The following is a 25224-nucleotide window of genomic DNA, read 5'->3' as shown; positions in this document are numbered from 1 at the left end:
TCCTTCAATTCCGAGCAGTATAAAGAGGGCTCTGAACACCCACAAGAAATGCATGCTTCTCTATAATCTGGCTCTCAGACCAGATGTAAGCACCCTTCACATTTAAGAATATTTTCTTGCTTCCTTCATTAGTCTCCTGCTTGCCTTTTCTGAGCAAGCTATACCCTTCAGTATTAATACTGTGACACATGTGACTCATCCAACAAGATTTTAATCAACCAAATGTCATTTACAGCAAAATGTTGGCCATGTAATAAAGCCTCCAGTTCCTCCTACTTAATTCCTACATTATCTAATATGTTTGGTGGACCAACCCACCATTCTCCTTTTTGTCTCTCCTCTGACCTTACGGTAAATACTTCTTATCTTGCCAATATTTAGACTTCTGTTAAGGGCAGAATAGTTCATACTAATCTTGTGGGGTTTGTGAACCTGTCTCAATAAATCAGTAAACTGGTGTGAGAGAGGTGCAGTTCTTCCTTGTGCCATAGGGTTTATGGAACATTATTCCATGGTCAAGGCAGCTGACATTCTGCTGGCAGCACCATCTGCTCGCTCACATATTTATCTCCATGTCACATCTGTCCCTAAGCCTTGACCTTTGATCAGCAGAATTGACAAAAAAGCCACCTGAGCTCCTGACCCCTTCACCTCCCCATTCCCAGAGCCTTACAGTAGCTTTTAATCTGTGCGAACTCATTCCCAGTGGTGTTATTAACACCCAAATGGAATGAAAGCATGGGGTAGTGTTCAGAGGGTTGGAGGAGCCCTGGCAACATTTCAGTAACACCAAGGATTTGGGTTCCTCAAAGGCAGCACGCCTCCCAGAATGTCAAGTCTTGTCAACAGATGGGTCCCACTGTCCTTCTCATCACTACTGTCATTGACAAATCTTATAATCTTGTCACAAAAGTGGTGTTACTTGGTGTTTTTCATGCAACCTAATCCTTTAAATTCTTAACTTCTTGAGAATTTCACCTTCTTCTCTTCCAACCTCTGCCCCCCTGTTATTGTCACTCTTGTAAAATTATAACTTCTGTTTACAAAGAAAAGCTCAAAACCGTAAGTCTTGACTGGAAGAAACCAGAATGTAAATTAAAATGAAACAAACCAAAACAAAACCACATATTTTTTCTCTTTAGAGAAGCCTATGATTTTTCAAGGTTATACAAGTTTATATACAATTCCAGGGATTATTTTGCCAACAACAATTAAAAGTACAGTAGAATAAAAGAATACAAACTCATCCATCCTTAGGGGTAAGTGGTTGAAAAGAAGATAAATGTTTTTAGTAATAAGCTTTTGCCTTAGCTAAACCTCTGACTGCATTCTTGAAATACTTCCTGAAATACACTTTTGTAAACAGTGCAAGTTTACAGTGGAATTACTCTATACACACAGAGTGCCGTGCCATAGACAAAGTCATACTTCTGAAACACTTTAAGGGACACCTAATATAATATAATATAATATAATATCAAAACAATCTTTTTGTGACATAATGATTAGCTGCTGTGGGGATGCATCCTTCCCTTTATTTAAACTTATAACAAGAAAGCAGGTAGGGATAAGAAAATTTTAGGGAAAATCTCTGACATGAAGCCAGAAGCATAAACATTTTATGGTGCAAATAGTGACCCATTATGGGGAAAAAAAAAAAAAATCACTCATCATTATAAAGATTTACCTTTTTTTGTCATTTTTAGATCCTTTATGGGAGAAATAGACCCATTTTGTAGAAGACTAAATAAGGAAGGCAATCAGCTGCAATCTAGCCCTTTAAAAGTTTTCTCATAACTCACTTATTGAATCACCTGGGAGGAAAGAACAAGACACTAAATATTGGAAAAAGGAATGTTCACACAAATCTGTGAAGTACAAAGCATCTCATAATGTATGCAATGACAAATGTGACAATATTGCTAGATCATCTCTATAAAAAGTAATAGTGATGTTATTTAAAAAAAAGTAAGAAACTTAAAATGTATATTATGCCCAAACAGGCAAGTCTTTTTCCACAAAATAGTCAGTGATTAGAAGATAAAAACTTTGTAAAGTTGACATATAAACAAGAAGTGCAATTTTGAGACCAAGAAACATAACAGAGTGTTTAGTAATTGGAATTTTAAAAAACATCTTGCAGCTAATAATTGAATTTCCTCTTAAATGAGTGGTGGAAAAGCATCACAGTCCAACTCAGGCAAAATTCAAAATATCCAATGAAAAAGTAGGGGGACAGTCGTCAAGAACAAGCAAAGGCCAAATCCCTAGAGAAACAAGGAAGCCCACAAAAAAGCTTTTCAGAAGAGTGGCTTTCCGATGGCACAATTAGAGCTGTTAGGGACAAGGCAGAACACAACAGAGAGGAGAGAGGCTCAGACAACAGAATTATATCCAAGATGTGTAAAGGAAAAGTCAGAAGGAGTGTCTGTCAAAAATCTGTTTAAAAAGTCAATAATGATGAGCAGGTTGGGTTTGTTAGTCTCAAATCTGGCACTACTACTATTAAATTTAAAATGGATTTAAGGGCAGAGGTGACTGTGATTTGTAAAGAGACTTTACAAGAGATGATCCCTGGAACCAGATGGAGCAGTTGCGGATAGTGCTCAATAGCCCTGGGGACATATAAGTTGCCTTGTTTAGTGCAAAGTCCACCTTAGTGACACAGGGAAGGCGTGTGCGTTCGACAAACTCAGCTTTAATGGGATTCCAAACACTAAAATGCCTAACTAAATCACAGTCATTGAGAAGGAGATTAAAAGCAATTGGAAGAAGCTTGGCCTGAATTTGGCAATAATGGCCTAAAATCAGTGTAGAATTTACTGAAACGCAACCTTACTTCATGCCTTTTGCTTACGCATTTTTGCCATCCTTGCTGCTCATATGACACAAAGACTGAAGAACATGGAAAAACCAAAGTAGCAGTCATTATTAAACTGGCAGTGTGGTGTGTCCTTACAGTGCTGATGCTAGTTATCACTTAGCTAAGCCATATATACATTTTTCAACAACATTAACATGTGTTAAGTGTAATATGATGTTAATAACTAAATGCAGTATTCCAAGATGTCCAGCCTCATTGAAATACTGCGACTAATAGCTTCCCAACATTGCACAGGCTTTTTTTTTTATTCCTGTGACACACTAGAAACTTATTTCATGGACTGATGTTATAGACTTTGCAGAAATGTTCTCTCCAACAGTTTCTGACTGATTTAGTATCTTCATTTTTTATATTTTCCTATCATTCCTAAGAATATCTAGGTGATATTTAAGAGAAAAATAAGGATTTTTGAATCATATTTATTAATATTTGTTTCACTCTTCACCTCATTAAAATCTTTCTTGTTCTCCTCTAAGTCCTTTTTTTGATGGTTTTCTTCCCACACAGGCTTATCAAATTATCCTTTTCCAAGCTACGGATCTGTTCATTTGAGGGAAAGCTAAGTATTCTCCTACCATGGGAAAGTTTGCTAGGATAACGAGAGCAGCCTGCCAGAGACCAGAAGTCTTCTTGTTCTTTACAGTGTGCTGGCTCCATGGCAGTGGGACAGCTATGGAATTTGCTGGCAGACTAACTATACCTGGAGCCACTGAGCAGCCAAGATGCACAGCAAAGAGATGTGCAGGGAGACTAGTATTCACATCTGGCCTCCTTTTATTTCTGGCACCAAACATCTGGTGGGCTACACTTGCTGATCTTTATCTTCTCCTTCACAAGTCCTTAAGAATTTCCATAAGTTTTATTTTCTCCCGTGTGGCTGTGGGTTCATTTAAAGGGTGACCCTTTTTCTTGTTTCTGAGTCATCATGAACTAAGGAGGAAGAGAAACATTTAGTTGATCTATAAGTATTTCAGTACTTCCACATTCAAGATGATTGTAACATAGGCTTCACAATGCCTGGAAATGGCTTTCTTTCAATTGTAATGGAGCAAGTCATGCATTTAGACTTCTCTTTTGAATAGAAAGGAAACCTATTGATTTCAGAAGTCTAAGCTTCAGAATATTTCACAGTAACTGTTGCTAAGGCCTCACTGTAAGTGGCTGAAAACCAGAGCAGCTAACTGGTTCAATAGGCAAAACTGGAAACTGATGACACTACAGAAACATTTTGCCTGCATCCCAGTTTCCCCATAGGGAAACATAGTTTTAGGACAGTTGAGGAATTAGCATGAAGTCTCTAGACATTGCCTGTCTTCTCTTGTATGCAAATTGGCATTTATTTTTAATGTTTGACTCTCACTATTCTGTATATAGCAGGACTTCTACAGAGAGAGAAAAACTTCTGCTTGAGACCTAATACCTTGCCAGAAGGACTGAGCATGTGAGGCTCCGGATTTCAGCTGTGATGTGTGATGAGCCTCCCGGTGGGCTCAAACCCTGCCTTTAGGAGGAATGTTCTTTTCTTTTGACTGACACCCAGTGCGGCTCCAGCTTTTGGCAGCTCAGGACCTCATTACTGTAGGTGTTCTGGTGTATAAAGGCAGAGCTCACTCATCTGCAGTCACTGCTGAAACACAAGGGGAATCCTGCTTGTGGTTTCTCCCTTGGACGCTCCCTTCCTCTACCCAGCTCAAGAGCTCCAGCCTCTTGGCATGCGATGCAGGATTTACCCTTTCTAGCATGTAGGACCTTGATTTTCTCAACTTTTCTTATGATCCAACACAGTCCCTCTCCTTTCAGCAACAGCGCTTGACAGTGTTGAAACTCGCACAGCTGTGCCTCCAACACTAGGCGATATTTGGGTGACCGCCTGAGATGGGGTAGACCCATGGATGTGAGGACCATTTGCAGGGGAAGACTTGCTTAGGACAGGTCAGCGTGACTTTCCCTGAGGACACGGCAACCCAAGGGAGATAAAGGAAGAGAAGGGACAGCAATACATGCGTTCACCACAGTGGTGAAAGAGTGAAGGCTAATGGAGCCCAGAGGTGTGCTCCCACTCAGGTCCAAATCCCGCATCTCAAAGTTTTGCTCCGATACTCTCCATCTTGGAGGAGCTGAGCTCCCTACACAGCACCAGCAGTAGACACAAACCCCCGTCAGAGCAGGAGGCAGTGTCAGTCCCAGCTAGTACCCGAGCCATGGTGATACTTTGTGCTGAGGTCAAGGACTTCCAGCTCTGCATCTGCAGATGTCTGGGTGAAGAGCAAATCGAGGTATTGCTGTCTTCGGCAAGCCAAAGTTCAACGGGAGTAGGTCTGTGTGGATTCCAGCACCGATGCTCTTCGTGCCAGTCTTCTTCGCGTCTTGTCCACCTTTCTCCCCACCCTAGTCCCGTCAGAAAGGTGGCCTACTGAAGGTGTGAGGTGTTTCTCTCTCCCCTTGCTGTGGACACAGGAGCTCAGGACCAGTCCGCTTCAACAGCAGGGCTATCCCCCCCGACCGGCACGGCTCCCTGTGCCCCGTTTGCTCCTTCTTTTGTCGAGGCTACGCTCACGCAATCGGTTACGCTTCTCTCTTGGCTTCGATCAGTGGTCACCTCTGTGCCGAATCTTTCTTCCCTACTCGCCCCATGGTTCTGCAGTGGGACGGGAGGCCTTTCCACAGCATTTTCCCCAAAAGCACTCCTTTCTTTCCGCTCTCAGGCGGCCACCCCCTCTCCCAAGCACGGGCATTTCCACAGCTGCGGCACCAGCAGAGCCACAGCGACCTGCTCAGCTCTCCAGAGCCCTTGGGGGTCTTCTCAGAAGCTCAGACCCTCCAAAGAGTAAAGCGTTACCCGACCAAGGAGGACCGATAATTTTGGCAGCTGTAACAACCCATGGCGTACAATAGAGGCAACTCAAATGGGCCGTTGCCGTTGTCAATTTAATTATTCGTTGAATGTTAATATGGTAAACTGTCACGTGAGTCCTAATTCATTCAGTTTTGCAAGCTAAGCAACCAGTATGAATTCTCTAGAAATATGGCCGATCAGCTTCCCGTTTCTGAAGACTTGTGAGGCAACTAATGTCTGACAAAATAAAAGCATATTGAGAAGCTGCAGGTTTCATTTTCTGCTAGTTTTGAATTCCCAAGGCCAGTGTAATAAGAAGGGTTTCCTCACAAACCTACTGAGAATAAGAGAACCTATAAGCTTGTGCTTCAAAGGGTTACTTTTCAATTTCTTTGTAATTTGACAGGCCCGTCATGTAATTGAAATTGTTTATGCCATGTGTTTTTTCCCATACAATTTCCTTGACAGTTAAGATGTTGCTATTTGCCTTACTGTTGTTTCACAAGCAATTAGTAAGAGAGGATGTGGCATCCCCACCCTTGATTATCTCCAAAACATGAAAGGGCAAGGCCCTGAGCAACCTATCATCTATGAACGATAGCATGCAGTAAACTATTCTAGAGATTTTGAGGTTAGCTGAGAGAGAGAACAAGTTTCCTAGATAGAGTCGGACAACAGCTACCGAAATCACTGACTACATTATTTGACTCATAGTTTCCCAATAACTATATATATAATTTAAAAAAGTAGGAAGATTTTTTCAGTCAAAGGTTGAATTTCAGAGAGCGAACTATTCACTCAACTGAATTACACTGCTCTATGCCAGTTTTCTGCTGAGTAATTCTGAGAACCTCGTTAGGTAAATATTATCTTTTAAAATGAAATTTAACAAAATAAAAGGATTAATTTCTTGTTATTGGTTCCACATATTTTGTAAAGTTAGTTACAAAATAGCCTACAAAATAAATGTGGGATCATCTTAGGATTTTATTAAAGTATTGAGTATTCTCTATTAGTGATTAGGAAAAAACCATATAATTTAAGCTGTGTCAGCTTTGTGCTTTTTGATATTATTCAGGCACAGAAGTTTATATTATTCCTGCTACATCTCTCTCCAGGCTTCCGGTATTCATCTACATCTGTTTTGCAGATGAATTGGGTTCAGTTTTGCTTCAAGTGATGTATTTAGCTAACCTGAACGTAATTTGTCTTAACAGCATTTATCAAGCTGCAAATATGAGTGATATCTATCAGTTTAATATGTGTCTGTGTGCTTGCTACAATTTCCTGTGGCTACCATGGCTGTTGTTTAAAAAGACAGTCAGGTTTCCTATTCTCCAAAACTATATTATGTACATAATAATTTAAATGAGATACAGCTGCAGATATACTTTATATCTAAAAACTAATATTACCTTGTTGACAGGACCCCTTTATTGAAATCAGCTCTAAATACATGAATGTATATATATTATTTTAATGGCTTTATTTTTTATTGGAAAGGTATCATAAACCTAAATCTTTATAGCAAAGAGCAGTGAAGAGAAACATGCTTTGAGTGTGTCATGTATGATTAAGATTAATAAATGAGAGAAGTTCTCGCACTGAACATACAACAAAAGCAATGAACAGTGATCCGTTATAAAACAAACAAACAAAAAAATTGAAGTTCAGGCCAAAAGATGAGAGCAATTAATACCATCTTCAGATAAATGAAAAAATACAAAGTTCATTCACTAGTGCATCATTACAGTGTTGAGCGACTGTATACCTCTGGTAACTCAGCCATTCATGAAGCACCTTTAGCCAATTAAACGGGATCCTTTGTGATAAGAGGTATTTCATTCAAAGCAAGAAAAATGCATATGGACCTTCTTTGTTTTCAGTACGATTCAACAAACACCAAGCAAAAAGAACAGTTTTCCCTAACTGCTCTGAGAGAACCATTAGCATCCACCAGCTTACTTTTTTCGTATATATTCCTGTTTTATGAGTTACAGTCTAATTGATTTTGTCTTGCAGGTATGTTCACTGAAAGTCTGAAATATTTATATTTCAAGCAAGTATTGCAGCACATCTCAGAAAAGAAATTTAAAATATTATTTTGAATGTTTGCAGATAACTACGAATACTGCAAATTAGATGTTTGCAAAGAAACAAATACATCAGATGATTAGCTTCTTTTCATGCCACCTATGCTCTTCTGTCCCCAATCTGCCTCCTCTACCTTTTACTTTTACATAGAAATGACAGCGTGGAAATTACAGCCTATCACTTTGCATCTACTAATAACAATGCAGTCTGAACCATTTAAATCAGGCAATATTTTCTAAATAAAATTATAAAAATATGAAAAATATGTTGGCTAATCAGTACTAATCAGCAAACCCAGAGTTACTTTTAAATGTTGACAATTTTGAACCTATTACACGTATATATTATTGGACATCTTGTGAAAAAGACAAGCAAGCTCTATTTGGTGCACAAATATATGTGCACACAAAGATAAAGGGATATTTGTGTGTAGTGTATTTGCCTAAGTCTTGAAAAATGACAGCCCACTATTTCCAAAGGTGATCTTCCATTGACAAGAAACAGACCTGAACGCAGCTTATTATTAAGTAATGTGAATAAATCACCATCACAGGTGAGGAACTGGGTACAGAAAGCACTCATCAATTCTTTAGTTTCTGTGCCAGATGGCACTCTCAGTAAATGCTTATAGCAAGGCATGGATTAAATATTCATCTCTGCTCCTGCCAGCACCTTGAGTGGAAGCAGGGAGGCTATTTCAGTATAATCCAGAGGGGACACAGCAATTCGCTTCTGCTGAACCGCATCCCCTCCAAATCCGCAGGGGTCTTGCCCATTGGCTCTATTTCAAAACTTACGTTCTCAGTGCTGTCCCCCGTGATTTCTTTACCCGTACAGGTGCTGCGTTGCCACCGAAGGGCTAACGGGCAGTGTTTTGGCCCAAGGCTTTCCTCAAGGCGGCTGGCATATATCCAGACAATGACACTGCAACGCCCGTAGTAAGAAAACAGAAGTATAGAGGGTTTTTTTTTTTGTACTGTAAAAAGTTCTCATTGTATTACATTTCTTATGAAGTGGAATCTTTTGAGTGCATTCCGGTTTTAGATGCACAAAAGCCAAGTTGTACAGAAGCACGAGCCACAAAACCCCAAACCAAAATGATCAACATATAGCAAATTTGCTTTATTTCACATGATTCACATCATCTGGTCATTGTCTCTTTTAATTCAGTGTTGAATAAAACATTTATTTCGAGTTATGGAAAGAAAAAACGAATGGCTCTTTCAAATTACAGTGTATAGAACACTTCAACTATTTATGATAACAATTTACCTATCCACGGTGATATATCATTCTTGTCTGGGTTTACTGAACCGTAATGGCAAATATCACCAAAATAGTCCAACTTGCAAAGAAATTTAACTATATGGGCTTTTCTAAATATTATCCATTTATGGAAAAGGAAAACCAAACCCCCAAATTTAAGCAGTTACTCTAATGAGGAAGCAATACCAGGAAATTTTGGAGTTTACGTTCAAGTTAACAAAATCTAAATGTTTATTAGGTAAGTCAAGAGTAAGTCAAAGGCACATCCCTGAACTAAAGATACGATCCCTGAGAATGATAGCACATCTATGATAATTTGAAACAGTTAAATGATTGTTCTAAGACAGATATTTATATTTATTAAAAATATAAAATTTAAATCATGGGATACTGCCTTTTAAAATAGAAAATACTCCAAATCTGGTGTATACATAGATTTCACCACGAGTTTCAGTCATGAACATCTTGACTCGCAGGATCAGGCCACTGACATTAGATCCAGCAACAGTTTAATTATTTTAAGTTACTATTACAAAGGGTGAACAAATCTTCACTGTGAACTATCCCATTAAAACAAAGAAAGGGATGGCAAGTTCTTGAGTGATTTTTTACTTCAAGGATTGCTTTTGAATTTAAAAGACTCAAATGATATCTAAATTTATTTTCAGATTATTTTGATCACTTTCTAAACAAAACAAAATGCTGTAGTAAATGTAGGATAAAATGGTATGACTTGATACACAATGAAATTTAGGTGTAGCAAAGGTACTTGTTGTGACACTGATTTTTCTTAGATAACTCTATGTCTTTAACTTAAGAAAAACAAAACTATAAATTCTGTATGGAGGAGATAATGTAGCAAGATTTTGATGTAGGATAGTTTATTACCTAAACAGTATGTACAAATTCTAAACATGAAAATAGTGAGTAAAAGAAATCAGACTCGTATTTACATTTACATTTTTTTACAAATTGTTTTTACAAGAAGTGTATTTTTTTCTCTAAATAACAGGACAAACACATAAGACCAATCTTTTTGTATTACATACATAAATAAATATTGACTTTAAATGAGTGTTATAGGAACATAATTTCTACAGCCAATTTGGGTAACAGAGAAGCAGTTCTGTTACCTCTACTACAATATAATTAAGTAAAAGGAAAAATTTTATATATAGAGCTCTGTTAATTACTTTGTAAATTGTACCTTACTAATATATTCAGTAGAGGTAATACAGTCGTTACATTTCATGCCCACAACTGAACAATGAGTTTTGGCATGCAAAACCATATATAATCATCAACATCTGCAGGTATCCATTTACATTTTTTAAATAAAGGGTTTTCTTAATTATTTAACACTACATGCAACAGCTTATTAGCACCATATTCCTGGTTACAATGCACAAGTTTGCATAACATTATTTTTAGTAATTGATGTTCACAGGTACTGATCAAAAGGATAGGAATATACTTGGCACATAGTATAAGAAAATGAATTAATAAATAAGTCAATATCACAACTACATTTACATATACACAAGACAAAAATAAAATTTTTTATGGTGTTGTACACAGAATTTAGAACTGTCTGGGTCCCACACTTGGTTCTATAAGGCCCTGATTTAAGACAGTATTCAAGCAAAGTTTGACATCCATGCTTTATTCGAGGCATTACTAAAGCTCATTCTTAACTGCAAAGGTTTATTTCCATCCCACTGACTTCTTCTGTGCAAATGGAAGTTTCCTTTTCTGCATACCTTCCTGAATCAGGGCCTGCTTATCTGAAACTCTCCCTGACTCCAGTTGGGAGCGTGGAGATGAAAGTAGTGTGGAATAAATTGACTCAGTATTAAGTTTTCTATACAGTTCTGCTAATGCCAATGGTAAAATTCCCATTCACATTAGCAATGAGTATCTCTTTGACTTTGTGTGTGACCATGCCAAACATTAATGTCAATGTTAGCATTGCCACACCATGTCCTCAGCTCTTTCTGAAGCCACTAAGTTGAGGATGTTCAGCATTTCAGAAGTCAAACCTCTTATTTATTGCCTATGTGCTACTGTCTTAACGAATATCCAAGATGATACACATAGATGATACAGCACAAGCTCTGTCTTATTTGAATTCCTCCTGCTCTATAAACAACTAAAAAATGGTCAAAAAGATATATATAAGAACAAACCATTCTCTTTTTAAACAAAAATGACCAATGAACAGCAAAAAAATCCTCTTCTCAAAGCAGTTAGCAAAAATGGCATAATCTTATAATTCTCCTTTAAGAAATAAAGATAAACAAAATGCATCCTGAAGTCAACTGACAAATCCATCAGAATCGTACATAGCAAATAATACATTAGTGTAAAGGTGCAGAGTATCTAAAAACATCCCAATATCTATATTAGCTCTGTATTACACAACTTCATTAGAGAAAATAAATCTGTAACTAGTAAATCAAGCGGTAAACTACAACTGTACTGCTGAATTAAATGTTTAATGTGACTTAGGCTAGTAAATTAGGACAATACCCTGTACAGTTCAGCAAACAAGTCTTTACGAATTAGGCACTAACGACTTCAAATCTGTACTGCTAATTTCAAAGAATAATCAGGAAATCACTCATAATTGGGAATTTAACATCCACGTATGAACTTTGTTGACCTTGTATTTTTCATTTTTGATCTGGAGGGTGACTTGAAAGGTGAGATGATAAGCTGATTCGTAGAAGGAAAAAAATAACTTACATCTTAGTGGACTCTATATAATACACTTCTTCAATACAATTCTACTTTATCAACTTTTTTTTTTAATTTCCAGAATCTGCTTGAAAAGAGAAAACCTCTCCATGTTCTTCAAAAGTACATTGTTACTTTTAAAAGTTGAATGCTTCAAAAAGACTGGCATCAGCAAACAGGAACCATTTTGATTCATTTCAGAAGAACGAGGCTTCCCCTCAGCAACCAAGACTAAGGGTATGATCACTCAGGGATGCTAACTTCCAGTTTATCTCCAAGCCAGATTTTGCATCATTATAATAAAGACTGACATCCATGCTCTATGCTTTCCCATGTCACTATGAACAAAACGTAATTTCATTAACATTACTCAAGTCACTCCAGATTTGCTCCAGCATAACTAGAATAGACTGTGATTGAAAGGTTTGGACAGAGTTTTTCAGAGAAGCCTGAGGTAATTACTTGCCCTGATCCCACCGACTCCTGCTCTCAGCAAACACCACGGAAATCACTTCTATCCCTACCTACACCCTGCGCAATCTAAATGTCGAAGCAGTGCTGCACACCGGTCTGATTCAAACTGTGTTTTCTTTGTAGAGAATTGTACACACGAAACATTTCCATCCTGACAAAAACCTCCGAGACTCTGGCCTTCTGTCAAAATTGAACATAAACCTTTATACTATTTTACGAAGAAGAGTTCATCCCTTTATTTGCTAATATACTTTGGAAAAGGGGAGATGACAGAAGGCTAGAGGAAGGAATTAAAAGCACCATAGCCTTTAATATTTTTAAAACTACTGTTAAAGGCCCAAACCACAGAGCAATAGAAAATGTCTGGAAAAGTTCTTGGTCACTGAGTGCATATCAAAAAAGACAACACGCAAAGCAGAAAGAGAATGGAAAAAAACAGCCCTTTAAAACCAAAGGTAGAAATGTAGAAAAACTGGAATAAGCAAATAATCAGAAATTACCTCAGTTTCCTTTACCCCCTGTGGTATCAACCCACACGAAAAAAAAGGCTATAAACTTCAGTATAGACAAAGTGTATTTGAATATTTTCTGAATGCTCTACTATGATAAACATAACTCTGATCCTCAGTTTCAGGTATGTATTTCTTTTCTTCATATTTGCTTTTCCACAAAGCAGTTTGTCATCAAGAGCAGGAAAATAGATTTACCACTTAATGTCTGAGCTGCTCTCACTGAGTATCTCGGGCAAATACGAAGTACAGGTGAGGCTGTAGCATCTGCTGGTAGGAAAAGCGGCCACCTTGTCAAGGTTGACTCCGGAGTGTTTGAGGTACGTTAGCCTCATATCATGATTTAGGGAGGAACAGAAATGGTGCCAAAGAACGCAGGAGCACTTTGAACATCTTGAACTTTAGAAGCTGATTACGAGTATTTGTATGGACGTTTATTGGCAGATATTTTCCACCCTCTCGATAATAAATCCAAGCATTTTCTGTTTATTATCGAGGTATGTCTCTCTGTGTGGCAAATTATTCTAGACAGTTTATATTGCACAATAAGGCAATATGAATTCCCTTATGGTTAAAAAGGGCACCCTTCTGTCTAAATTTGAAAAATGCATTCAAATAAACTATAAGCCAATGTTTTCCAGATGCCAGAATATTGTCACATAATTCTTTCTGTAAGCAGAACAGCAGAATAGAGCCAATATATCCATCCTTCTGTTCAAAAGATCCATGGGGAAAAGAAATATGTGCATCAAAATACAAAGCCAAAAAGTAGCTCTAAGGCTACTTGAATAATAAATGTGCCTCAGAATTTCAGTTTCTAAAATGTTAATGTTAACTATTCAGATTTTTAACTCGAAAAATGGTGTTTCTTTTCAAGATCTTATTATTCCTTGAAATATAATATACCAAAAAATTATAAGTGGGATTTTAAAAGTCATTCTTCCACGACTTGTCAAGTAATTGTATTAACTGCCGTTAATTTTCAACAATTCTATTAATTGCCTTTTGTTTCTTTACAATGGTACATCTACCCTGTATATTTTTTAGCTATTAACTACATTAATAGAAGATCTACATGCTAAAACGTTACCACTTCAGAACAGATGGGTGATACAAAGATATCACCCTCCTCCTCTGTGGTGATACTGCAATTATTAAAAACTGACTATTGTAGGGTTTCTGCTACCGGTATTTATTTTACATACATCCCTATTTCAGACATATGGAGATCTTCTTTAATAGCAAAATACACTAGGCCTTAAACTGGTGACAGGCAGAGCTTTAAGTAAAATAGATCATTTAAACACGCTGACGAGAACATGGTCTCTAGTGTTCGAAAGTATGTATACATCACAGGACAACCTTGCAAATATTAACATTGAAGTCACTAAGAGAAAAACTGCATACACCGCACCGTTTCAATCTACTTTAAACATAGAAATACAAAAGCATTATAATGAACACACTTCTGATTTTCTCACAGGTGTAGAGTTGGATGCGATCTTCAGTTTGTTGAATAGTGGTGGTAGTGAAATGATACGTGCTCTATGTTTCATCCTGGTCTTGGTGCAAATACAATTCTTCATGGCTAAACTACAGAGAAGTAGGTACAGATCGTACAGGATGGTAACTTCCACTGGAAAACTGGGTTCATTGCTCCTGCAGATGTGCCTTTTTCCAGCCTTTATTTGGGAGCTCAGTTTTTCTCTCAGTTATTTGTATAATCATCTCAAACAGTCTAATATTTCTCTGGGGGTGGCTTGTAGTGATGTGGATGATGTTGCTTCAGATGAGGTCCTAAACAAAAAAATAGGAAAATACGCATATATCAAACCCTGAATACGTAATACCAACCTTTATCCATGCTAAAAAGGCTTCGTGAGGCCTTTAGCTTATAAGTGAACTGCCTGTGCTGACAACTATGTGCATGTTCTGTCCAGACAACTTTCGTGGGACTGTGAACGGAGAAAAAGATTCAAGCAGATGAATCTTGGACTAATTCATTGTATTTTTTACTGGGCTTCGCAACACTGAGCTGTACTTTTCAGAAACACATAAAATGCTGGAAACGGCCATCAGGAGGTTTGCATTGCTTTAGAAATACGATCAGGCTCTAGCTGTGCTGGGCTGTATGCACCCAGAAAAATCTAATCTTGAAAGCCAAGGAATCCCAGGCCTAGGTAGCACCTGGAGGACAGACCAAATTTGAATCCCAAGCACTATAGGCATAAGCCAAAGACCTGTGGTGGGATGAATGGCCAACGTCAGACCACAGAAACTAAATGAGAGAAAGACTGCATTCGCTTCCATCATTGCTGACGGACCATCATGGGGTGGCGGGGGGAATCTTAAGTTTATGGAATGCTACTGGAACCAATAAAGTCTCGAGCAAACTGTTTATATGTGGAGGACTGAAGTTTTGTAACACGTAACCACATGTCAAAACGGTGTAGTACTTACTGTGGGGTGAAAATAGAGGAAGGTCGGGTGTTCGGAACGATTTTATTGTAGCTGGCCCTTCCCCGCCAGTTGTCAGCACTTGAACTTCCAAGCGGTACAGCATCGATGGCCTCAGATTGGGCACGGTAAGTACATAATGATCCTAAAAATAAATAAATCGCATTAATTCTCAGAGCATCTAAAAATAAAACACGGTTGCTCTACTCACACAAATCACTGGTTTAAACAAGTTCTGGCACTCTCAGCACCCAGAAATTATTTTCTTAGAATTCTGTTAAAAGGATTTAACATATGCATCACTTTGTTGAGAGGGTTTGTTTCGAATGCTTTGCTTGCCATCCCCTTTGAGCAGACTTTTTTACCATAATGTTATGGTTTCAAGTGTAACAGGTCCAAATTGTTGCTTAGTGTTCTGTAAAATGGATGATGTGCTCATCACTAAAACAAAAAAAAAGTAACTTCCGAATCATTCTTTTTAACAAACTTGTTCATTATATAAACTTGTTTTTATTTTGCATCTGCCTGTGAATTCTACTAATTGGTAAATTAACTAATGGCAGGCCTGAGGCCCCTGCTGCAGCTAGTGAAAGTAAGTGTGGCTACACTGATTTCAGCAGATTTGTCCCAATTACACTCTAAGAATTTGTCTTCTATTCTTAATCCCATTTCTGGCATGACGCACTCACTTTTCACTGTTCTGTACCTTTTGTGGTCACTTACACCTGTGCAAAATAATTTCAGAGTAAGTTTATAAGTGCTCCCAAATGGGAATACATCTGGCTAAAGACTAAAGAGTATTAAGGAATCAAAAGTCCTGATTCATCCCATTCTGAACTGAAAAGGCCCAGTCTCATGAAGCGGCCAGCAGGGCAGTGACACCGAACAGTGCGGGCACGCTCTGCTCCTGCCACCAGCCAGGCTGGGCTAGCCAGAAATTTGGAGGGCAAGTTCTTTTGGCTGGCACTGCAAATTCCTGGCCATGCAGGGAGACCTAAGCAAGCTGTGGGAATAACTGATAATTTGCTGTTACTGCCAGAGCAGACAGTAAAGGGGAAAGGAGAGAGAGAAAAGGTGGGGGGGAACATATAGTTTCACTGCCAAGTTGGCACGTAGTCTGAGATGGGGCTGCTCTTAATAGACCTTGCTGAAGCTGTTCCACCTCTTATAAAATACTGAATGGGTAGGAGAGAGAGGAGTGCGTGCATCACGCTCAAACACTCTGCTCATTCAGGCACTCCTCTTGCAGTTGGGACCTATGCGTTTCAGCCCTGGTTGTGTAATTATTAAATTTTTATCAGTCAGAGGCTACCAACAAGAATGAGTGAATGATCCTCACCGTAAAATATCCTACATTCTGGTGGTTTCTGAGAGGTGCAAGATACTGTTTCAACTCAAATCAGAGTTTTCTGCAAGGTAACCGGTTGCCATAAATAGACAGATACACATAGTGACAGATAATTAAATAAAAGGAATCTCCAGGCTCTATGGTAGTGAAACCAGAGGAAAAAAAAGATAAAGAATTAAAGAATTAAATAATTACTTTATTAAAATAAAATTAAATTACATATATTTCAGACCTAACTGGACCAAAAGATTAAGAAAAAGGAATAGAAATTCTGAAGAAAACATGCACCTGCTCCTAAAAAAAAAAAAGATGAAAACCAAAGTGGAAATCAACATCTCGTGGTTTGTAACTTTGCTTATTATTGTGCTAAAGTGGCTGCTTGCTGCCAAAGTTCTGTGACTGAGTAACCACTTCAAGGTAACCCTTGCTGAAGAGACCAAGGCGGTATCTGCGCTGTGCTTCTGCTCTGGACTGTTGTCGAGCTTTGAGTGAATCTGTGCGGATCGCACCGAGTCTGCACTAAGCTGTAACAGAACAACTCTGCACGCTGTGGGGTAGCTTGCCCCATAGTTTTAGAGCATCTGCGGTCAATTCTGTTGCTCTCCCCCAGAACAACAGGCTTTGAAACACAGGTGCCCTGGCCCTAGGGCAGTCTGCTAGGAATTAGGACAGAATGGTGAGAACCTTGTCTTGGATTTGTGGAAAATGTGCTGGATGTAAGATGTGTCCAACAAAACATTTTACGCATTCTTTGATGCAACAAACGTGAAAAGATTTTCAGCCCGTTCTGCTCTAGACACAATTGCCTTGATCCATTTCCCTAAGTGAATGGAAAGACTCCCAGTGTTGTCAGCAGACTGGACCAAGTCCAGCTGCTTCAGCCTTTTTGTTGACTCTGGTGGGTCTGGCAGCAGAGCCTGAATGAAGTGCTCTTCACCTGCCTCTGCCAGAGGAGGAACTGAAACAGCAAAGGCCATTTTAAATTAAATAGGAGGAAGAATTCAAATTGTCAGTTCTCATCCTTTCAATAAACAGTGAAATTTAGTTCTCCTTTAAATTGTTTGTCCATCGGACAATGGTGCGTATTAGCAGAGGGGGAAGTGATTTTTATTTTTCTTAGAGCAATGAGTGACTCAAAGGAAGAGAAATTCTCTTAAATCCATCAACTTGGACACCAAATAATTAGTAAAACCGTAGTAACTGCCAAGTTGAACAGCCTGATCATCAAAAGAAAATAAAAACTATCTGTTGCCACACAGATGATCTTTTCCTCCCTTCAGGCATTTCTCAGACAATGGTTGTTAATTTGACAATTGTGCTCATTAAAATGTTTGATGTGTCATCAGGAAGAGTAGCTGTGCTTTGTAGCTCCAGCAAGGAGGAAAAATTAAGCAGTTCCTGCTCCAACTTGCCTGCAGAGCCAGAGAACGCGATGTGCGACACCTGCATCGCCACTAAACATTAAAAATAGGCCACGTACGCACACACTTATGAAGCCGCTAGCAAAGGAAAGTAACAACCAACTTACTGCTGGCAGTATCTGCGACTGTGAAATGATGCTGTTGGGTAAGCTGTTCTGCCGGCTTTCTGTGGTTACTTCTGCCCAAGTGACCTGAAACCCTGTCATGGGCTGGTGAAGGTCTGCCTTAGATATCTTCCAGGAAAAATGACCGGTGATGTTACCTTCCTGAACAATGAAAGACGCAGAGAGATTCTCGGGTTTGGCCAACACTTTGGGTAGAACCGGCACTATAAATTTGGAAAGCAAAAAGATAAGCTAAACTTTCAGAGGTAATGGTCAATAATGTTCATTTAATTCCACAAATCAAGGTCAGACAGAGCTCTCTTTCTGGTGTTACCCACGATCCCGCCAGCTTTCTGGCATCGCATTTTCAGTGTTAACTAAATCCTATCTTTGATATATTCCATTGGCGTTTTGGGCGAAATTCAAACTTCAGATCAAACGCTGTCAGCTGCAGGTGACAGAAAGGAAAGCCTATGACATGTAAAGATATAAGTAAGTAAGTGCCTCGTTCACCCGCAGCCATCCTCCTGCTCCTCTGTATTTCAGAATACCCGAGCTCTGATTTTCAGTTTCAGCACCACAAGAAAACACACAGGATAGCGCAGAACTCCACAATGCAGGCAAAAAGCAAAATTCTTGCTCTAAAACTGTAGTACAAGTTAACAGGGGCACTCTCATTAGGGGAAACATATGCCTGAGTTGCAGTTGCCCAGGAAAGCTGTAATGCTGGAAACTGTCAGGAAGGGTAGTGAGGAAAAGGCACCAAAAAATGGTGAGGTGATCCTCGGAGCGTGGGAGTACCCTTGGGGTGCAAAGCCATGGCTAACCTGCTTCAAGTGGGCAGCTGGACTAGCTGACCCCAGAGGTCCTTTCCAACCAGTATCTCCATAATTCCGCAATTTCCATAACCCTCTAGCTATATCTACCATTGTGGCAATGCTGTAGAAGGTATGAGTGCCTTTATTATTTGAGAGCAGAATTAACCTAAACAACTTCAAACTGAAAAAGCAGCTTGCATCACTAGCAAAACATTCAAAAGATGGGTCATGCCAGCATAATTATGTTTACAGTTATCATCCATCATTATAATAAATATAACTGGGAAACTGCTCCTTCTTACAAAAATAAAAACTGTGTAGTAACAAATGTCATCATGTTTATAAACAGCCCACTAAAATTACCACCTAATTGACAAAACAGGAATATACTAGCCAAAATCTATATTGCTCTGTATTTTAGTTGATTTTTCACATAAGCATTAGTCATATTTTTATTTGTTCTGAATCTTTCATTTCCCATTTAAAAATTGCTTTTAAAGACTTTTTTTTCCTGGTGATTATAAATGCGTTTGAAACTATTTTACTAGTTCTCCAGATCATGCCTTACCTCCTTCAGCAGGACAATTAATGTGCTTGTGGTTTTTTTCTTTAAATGCAGAGCAAGGTGGAGTAACAAAGAAAATACTCTCAGCCTTAAAACGACCTTTAGATTTTGCAGGCAAAACAGTTACTTTATATTTGCATGAAAATGACAGGTCCTTCAGAATCATGTAGTTTTCCTACAACAAGAAAAACAGAAAGATCACATGCTGCAAATAGACCTCTAGGAGAAAAAAAAAAAAAAAGGAATTGAAAAATAAGGTTGGCAGAAGATGAAAAATTTTCTCCAATAAAGTATTTTCCTGATACGCTTAACACACGCCAACATGGCTTTTACTCAGAGAACAAAGCAAACATTGCCTATGTCATGATTATTTTCAGTAGTAAAATATATTAGCATGGTATTTGGATATGTCCTTCAATTCTACACGGTTCCTTCGCCACGCTGCATCAAAGCAACCGGCTTCTAACATTTAGAACAGTCTCTCTGACATGATGGCAGTGGGGGTAGCAATGTGAGGATGTAAATATTAATCGAATTAAATAAATGTAAGAAAGCTGAGCTAAGCTGCTGTAAATGACAGGCTTCATCTACATTTAACTTTTTAAAAGTCCAGCATGGCATTATGGATCCATTTTTTTCCGCTTTAGTACATTAACTACTTCTACCTTCTTATCAGGAAGAAAAGCTCCACAGCTGAACTACAAAGCACAAGTCTCTGCTTAAAGCCAATGACTGGAGAAGAAAACTTTACACAAGGTGTAAGTGTCCTGCTAAATTCTTACTGTTGTCTAAAGTACTTTTGAAAATCACAGCCTGAAAGCTTTAGCCCAAATCATATATGAGAAAAAAATGTTCGGGTTTTCTTTTTCCGGGAAGTTGTCCAATAATACCTTACTGACTAAGGTCAAAAGTCTTTCACTGCCCTTTAGATCTTTACTTTCCTTCAGAATCACTAATTTCCAGCGTTCTTCTCCATAACTCCCTTTGTTTTTCTAATCCAAAATTGGATTAGTCTAACCTTCACTTGAAGGTCATTTTGGACAGGACATAGACATTGGGCTGAGAAGGGACTTGACTCCCCGCCTTCCACCTGCCAGAAGAGTGCTCTAACAGGCTTGACACCTCCTTAAAGTTGTGACAGGACTATTTTTATTTTTTGTGACAGAGCCTAAATGCTCAACGCTGGAAACGTAAGGCCTTTATCTACCTTGATCTATCATATCCAGCACCAAACCTTTCATAGCATCCACCTTCTTCTGTTTGCTTGTAATTATTTTCTGCCTCAAAAGAAAGTTTCCCGAAGTAGATTGGACCAATTACCATACGATGATTGAGAGGAAATAAATGAACTAATCCCACAATGCATTTGGGCAGATGTACAAAGAGTCTTTCCTGACCTCTAGTGGAAATAAACTTCTTAAATGTTAACTTTCTCCTAGCTTCAGTGTGCATAACTTGAAATATTGGGACTGATCATAACACAATGTCACAATCATTTTTTTAATCCACCTCTAATATTTGCTTTGCTGACCCCAGGAAGCAGTAAATCTTACAAGCCAACAGCCTCCTGTGGGAGAAATGATGTCTTTTGATTTACTCTACTTTTACATGTCGTTAACTCCACTGAAATGATCCGGTAGTATAGGTCAGGGTAAGAAGGAAAGGTGAATTGTGACTCCTTCCTTTCTCCATAACCCACTAAATCAATTGCGATGCACCAATCACATTACTATGTTGTTCAAATAATGTGTCACAGAGACAGATGACACTAGATTGCCAACAAATTGGGTACGAAGAACTGCCACTGCAGTATATATTTGGGCTGACATGTAGTTACATAGAGCTTTTCTCCTTACCTGATACCTGTCTGACTTCCAGATTTAATGTCTAGTATTTTTCACCTACGGCCTTTTTCTCTTATTCTATTATTCTCCTCAGGGTTGTGAAACCCACCTGCATGTCTAAAAGAAAACCTAGTTTATTAATTACTATTATTACTGTTCAGTATTTGCACTGTGCTAGAGTCCTACAGTACTAATTATAGATAAAGCTCCATGTTCTGTATGCTGTAGAAATATCTAAGTACTTAGCTAAGAAGTTTGTTTGCCTGCTCTTGTTTTCCGAATAAGACCACCAAAAAAAAAAAAGATTTTATTCTAGTGTGGATTCTAAAAAAGAAAAAAAACAAAACCCAAACCAGTCCAGATGCATTATTTTTCTTTTGCTGAAGAGTAACATAAAAAAGAAACAGTCTTACTTATCTGCAAAACATGGTGTAAAGCATACTGTGTTATATTACAGAACCATCCTTTCTTTTGCTGTTTAGAAGCTATTCAGAGTCAAGCAGAAGGCTGAATGGAGACTTACATGAGCCAGCTCTGTTACTTTCCCAAGTCCTTTGGTGTCATTGCGTGCACAGGACTCCAGTAACCAGTGGACTTGGAATTGATTCATGCTGATATCTAATTGATACAAAAAGAGAGGAAAAGACATATATTATAATTATCCTTTCACCATTGCAACTTTTCTGGCTTCTCTGGATAAGAATAGAAGGAGTTTTAAGTATTGTAGAGTTGGTAGTTCCTCACTTGTTCCTAGGCATCCTTTATGAGAATGCAGAAAATATTATACACATACGTATTTTAAACCTTATATCAGCTAATGGAGATAAATTTAAAAATAGTGAATTGGCATTTTCAGCTATGTAAGTATATACTGCTGACATTTAAAAAAAAAATCAAGCACTTAAATTGAGCGTTAAAAAAAAAAAATATCTCAATGCTGCTACTTCTAAACATCTTGCAAATGATGGGAATGACTGTGTCAACTGCCTGTGACTTTTTATATTGTCAGAGCATTACAATACTGCTGCCTGCCACTGCTTGAGAAATCTGTGTCTGAAGATATGTGAAAATGTCTGTAAATCCCTGAGCTTTCTCCTTTCAGAATATATCATAAGACCTGTTCAGTATCTGTCCAAATAAAATTCTAGTCTTGCTGTTAGGAGTAATACCGAAGGCTTGACTTTGCTCCCATTTAAATCAGTGACAAAACTTGCCGCAGTATCAATAGTATAAGCTTTCAACCAATTCCCAGCTCTTCTAGCTTCTTGTCTAAATACTGATTACATAAGGAAGCAAAATAAAGGGCAATAAAGAATTAGACAAAAGAAGAAAATCTCACCAGGTAGTACAAATACATCCTGTCTTTTTCCTGGATTTAGTTCTCCTCTATACTTACACAGGGGATGCAAAATATGTCTGTTGTTATTAATTAGTTTGGTATGACATAGCCACTAATGCCAAGTGCCTGACTGTGGGTTTTGGGAGGGAAAACAAATACCTCTGACGCCTTAAGGGCTGATCTGGCATTAGACTGCAATGAGCAATTTGGACGCAGAAGGGAAGGATTGTAAAGTAAAGAGAAAATAAGTAGTGTCTGAAACTAGCTCATATGGTATTCTGGTAAAAAGACTGATTAGAAGCTCCCTGAAATAGATTTTTGCAGCAGCTAACTTTATGACAACGTGTATGCTAACTCGTTGTGTGATTTCTTTGGAAACCCAGCATTTTTTTCAAAAAGAAATCTGTAAAGAAATAACTTGCTGCCTTGTGATTGATTGCTCCCTCTCATTTAAAAATAAAGAAAGAAATGGATGTGCTTTCACTTGCCTCTTAATTCCTGAGCTTTCCCACTTGATGAGCCTATTGGATGAAGACACAAACTCACCGTGCATTTGTAAGTAGGTTTTCATCTCTCCCATTTCACTCAGTTATTGCCTATCACCTGCTTGCACCCCTCTCCTGGGACAAACAAAACACCCAGCTTCTTGGGACCTGAAAATTTTGTGCTGCTATATTAGTCATGCTATATGAATGATGTATACTCTGTGCCAATTAACCACAGTGAATCTGTTATTGATTGTATATTAACTGATATCACAGCTTATTATTATAAACTATCTGCACGTAAGGTGGACTGCTCTTTGTAAAGCTACAAATGGGCTAGTTTCATTTGTAATAACTTTCACTTGCAATCCATAAAGAACTCACTCTCTCTTTGGTAGAGATTATCCAAGGCAATTAAGCCTTGCCATTATCGAGCCATCAAGAACTGGGTAAGACACATACTTCAGGTAGGTCATGGAATATCACTACATGGTGCAACTGGGGAGAGACAAACCCCAAGCATCAAGAACTTACAACAGCTCAGCATCCAGATAGATCAGTGTAGAGGTTTACTAAGCCTCTGTTCAGAAATGTAACTAAATAGGTTGTAACGCAAGCTATTTAGTATTTCCAGCTCCTGGCACAGTAGAATTCTGGATTTTCTTGCAGCTCCACCTCCATTCCTTATGTGAGCTTCTGCTCTCAGGCAGTTCTCTTCTTCCTTCCTACTTCTCCCCTCCTGCATTAGCAAACCCTCAGTATCCCATTCCTAAACAGCTGTGGTTTCTGATAACCTCTCTATTTGAGCTAGAAAATCAGAAAGGGGTTAAAAAAATTTGTTATTTCACCTCCTATCAGCTTGGACTGTAAATGTAGGGTGAAGGTTTTTAATAAACATAATCTTACTTTTTTTTTATTTAAACAAAATGAACAAATCAATCTTGTATTTGATAGTGCTCACATCTGGTATTCTGATAACAACCTATACAGAAAAGACAGGATTTTCTTTCTTTTCAGTGAGTATGTAATTAAGGTTATTTCAAAAAGGTTTTTGCATACATATATACAAGCACATCGAACCGCTATAAACTGGAATGCACCATGACAGAACCAGCTAAGTTTATCCAAAACTTGTCATTAGAACAGGCCTTTTTGACTTCCCTAAGATTTTGTTTTCAAAACTAAAACTTCTTCAATTCTCATCTCCATCTTTGTGATTGCTGTTATCTAAAAGATTTGAACATAAGCACGTTAATTGTTTTTTGTTAAAAAGAAGAATGTAAAAACAATTGACAACAATAAAAACAATTTTCTCCTTTTAAAAAATCTGTCCTGTTAGGGTCTAAAGCCTGAGTAATTTGGGTTGCAAAACTGAAATATAATAGGGAAGTAGCTCCTACTTGAGACAAACTTTTTCAAAAATAGGGAAAGGTGGGACATTTTGTGATTAAATAAAGCTAGAAGCATGAAAAACTCAAAGTGTATGCGCATGCATGAAGTGTGCATATTAAATAAAAAGACTGGTTTAGAAATTATCTTTAAATTTTTTAAAAGCAAAAGGAGACAAGACATATGGAATGATCTAAAAAGCCACATAAGAGATTAAAAAAAAAAAAAAGATAAAAATATGCATTTGTTTTGTGTTTACAGCACATGCAAAAGAAAAGCTTCTCCCAGCCTTCCTTTCAGCAATATACACTCTCCCAGAGAGATTACTACTATAATTTTATTTAGATTTTTGTTTTCAGCTGCCTATTACAAACTCAGTGGTAGGTACTGGACAAGCGATCCAAGCTGCAGGCAAGCTGAACGTCAGCCACCACCACCAAAGCTAATGGGTCTGAATTAAGCCCAGCTGAAGTTAATACACTGTAACCCACAGCCACATCTTTTTCTGAAAAGTCATTTGAGTAGTTAATATTAACAGAATATCCGGTATCTAATGGGACTGATTTTGGCCAGTTTTATCAGAAAGCCCTTCTATCCCTTCTAGAACAGGTACACAACACTGAAAAGAAACTGCCTTCAGTCTGGTTCCTCGATA

The 25224-nt window shown here is 38.2% G+C and overlaps 1 protein-coding gene across 1 annotated transcript in view; it reads right to left on the bottom strand.

Moving 5' to 3' along the window:
* Positions 1-14322: 14322 nt before the first annotated feature.
* Positions 14323-25224, bottom strand: part of KAL1 (Kallmann syndrome 1 sequence) — a 145002-nt gene continuing 134100 nt past the window's right edge. Inside the window, exons 12-16 of the mRNA XM_010581600.1 lie at positions 21880-21974; positions 19516-19687; positions 18133-18353; positions 15260-15401; positions 14323-14596 (exon numbers count right to left, since the gene is read on the bottom strand). Of these exons, the coding sequence (XP_010579902.1) occupies positions 14538-14596; positions 15260-15401; positions 18133-18353; positions 19516-19687; positions 21880-21974 (689 nt within the window). The 3' untranslated portion in view covers positions 14323-14537. The remainder of the gene's footprint in view (positions 14597-15259; positions 15402-18132; positions 18354-19515; positions 19688-21879; positions 21975-25224) is intronic.

This window comes from Haliaeetus leucocephalus, unplaced genomic scaffold, assembly GCF_000737465.1.
Source record: "Haliaeetus leucocephalus isolate CR32 unplaced genomic scaffold, Haliaeetus_leucocephalus-4.0 Scaffold795, whole genome shotgun sequence".
Lineage (NCBI taxonomy): Eukaryota > Metazoa > Chordata > Aves > Accipitriformes > Accipitridae > Haliaeetus > Haliaeetus leucocephalus.
The sequence above is the reverse complement of the archived record's forward strand: the minus strand, read 5'-3'. Positions and strand labels throughout refer to the sequence as shown.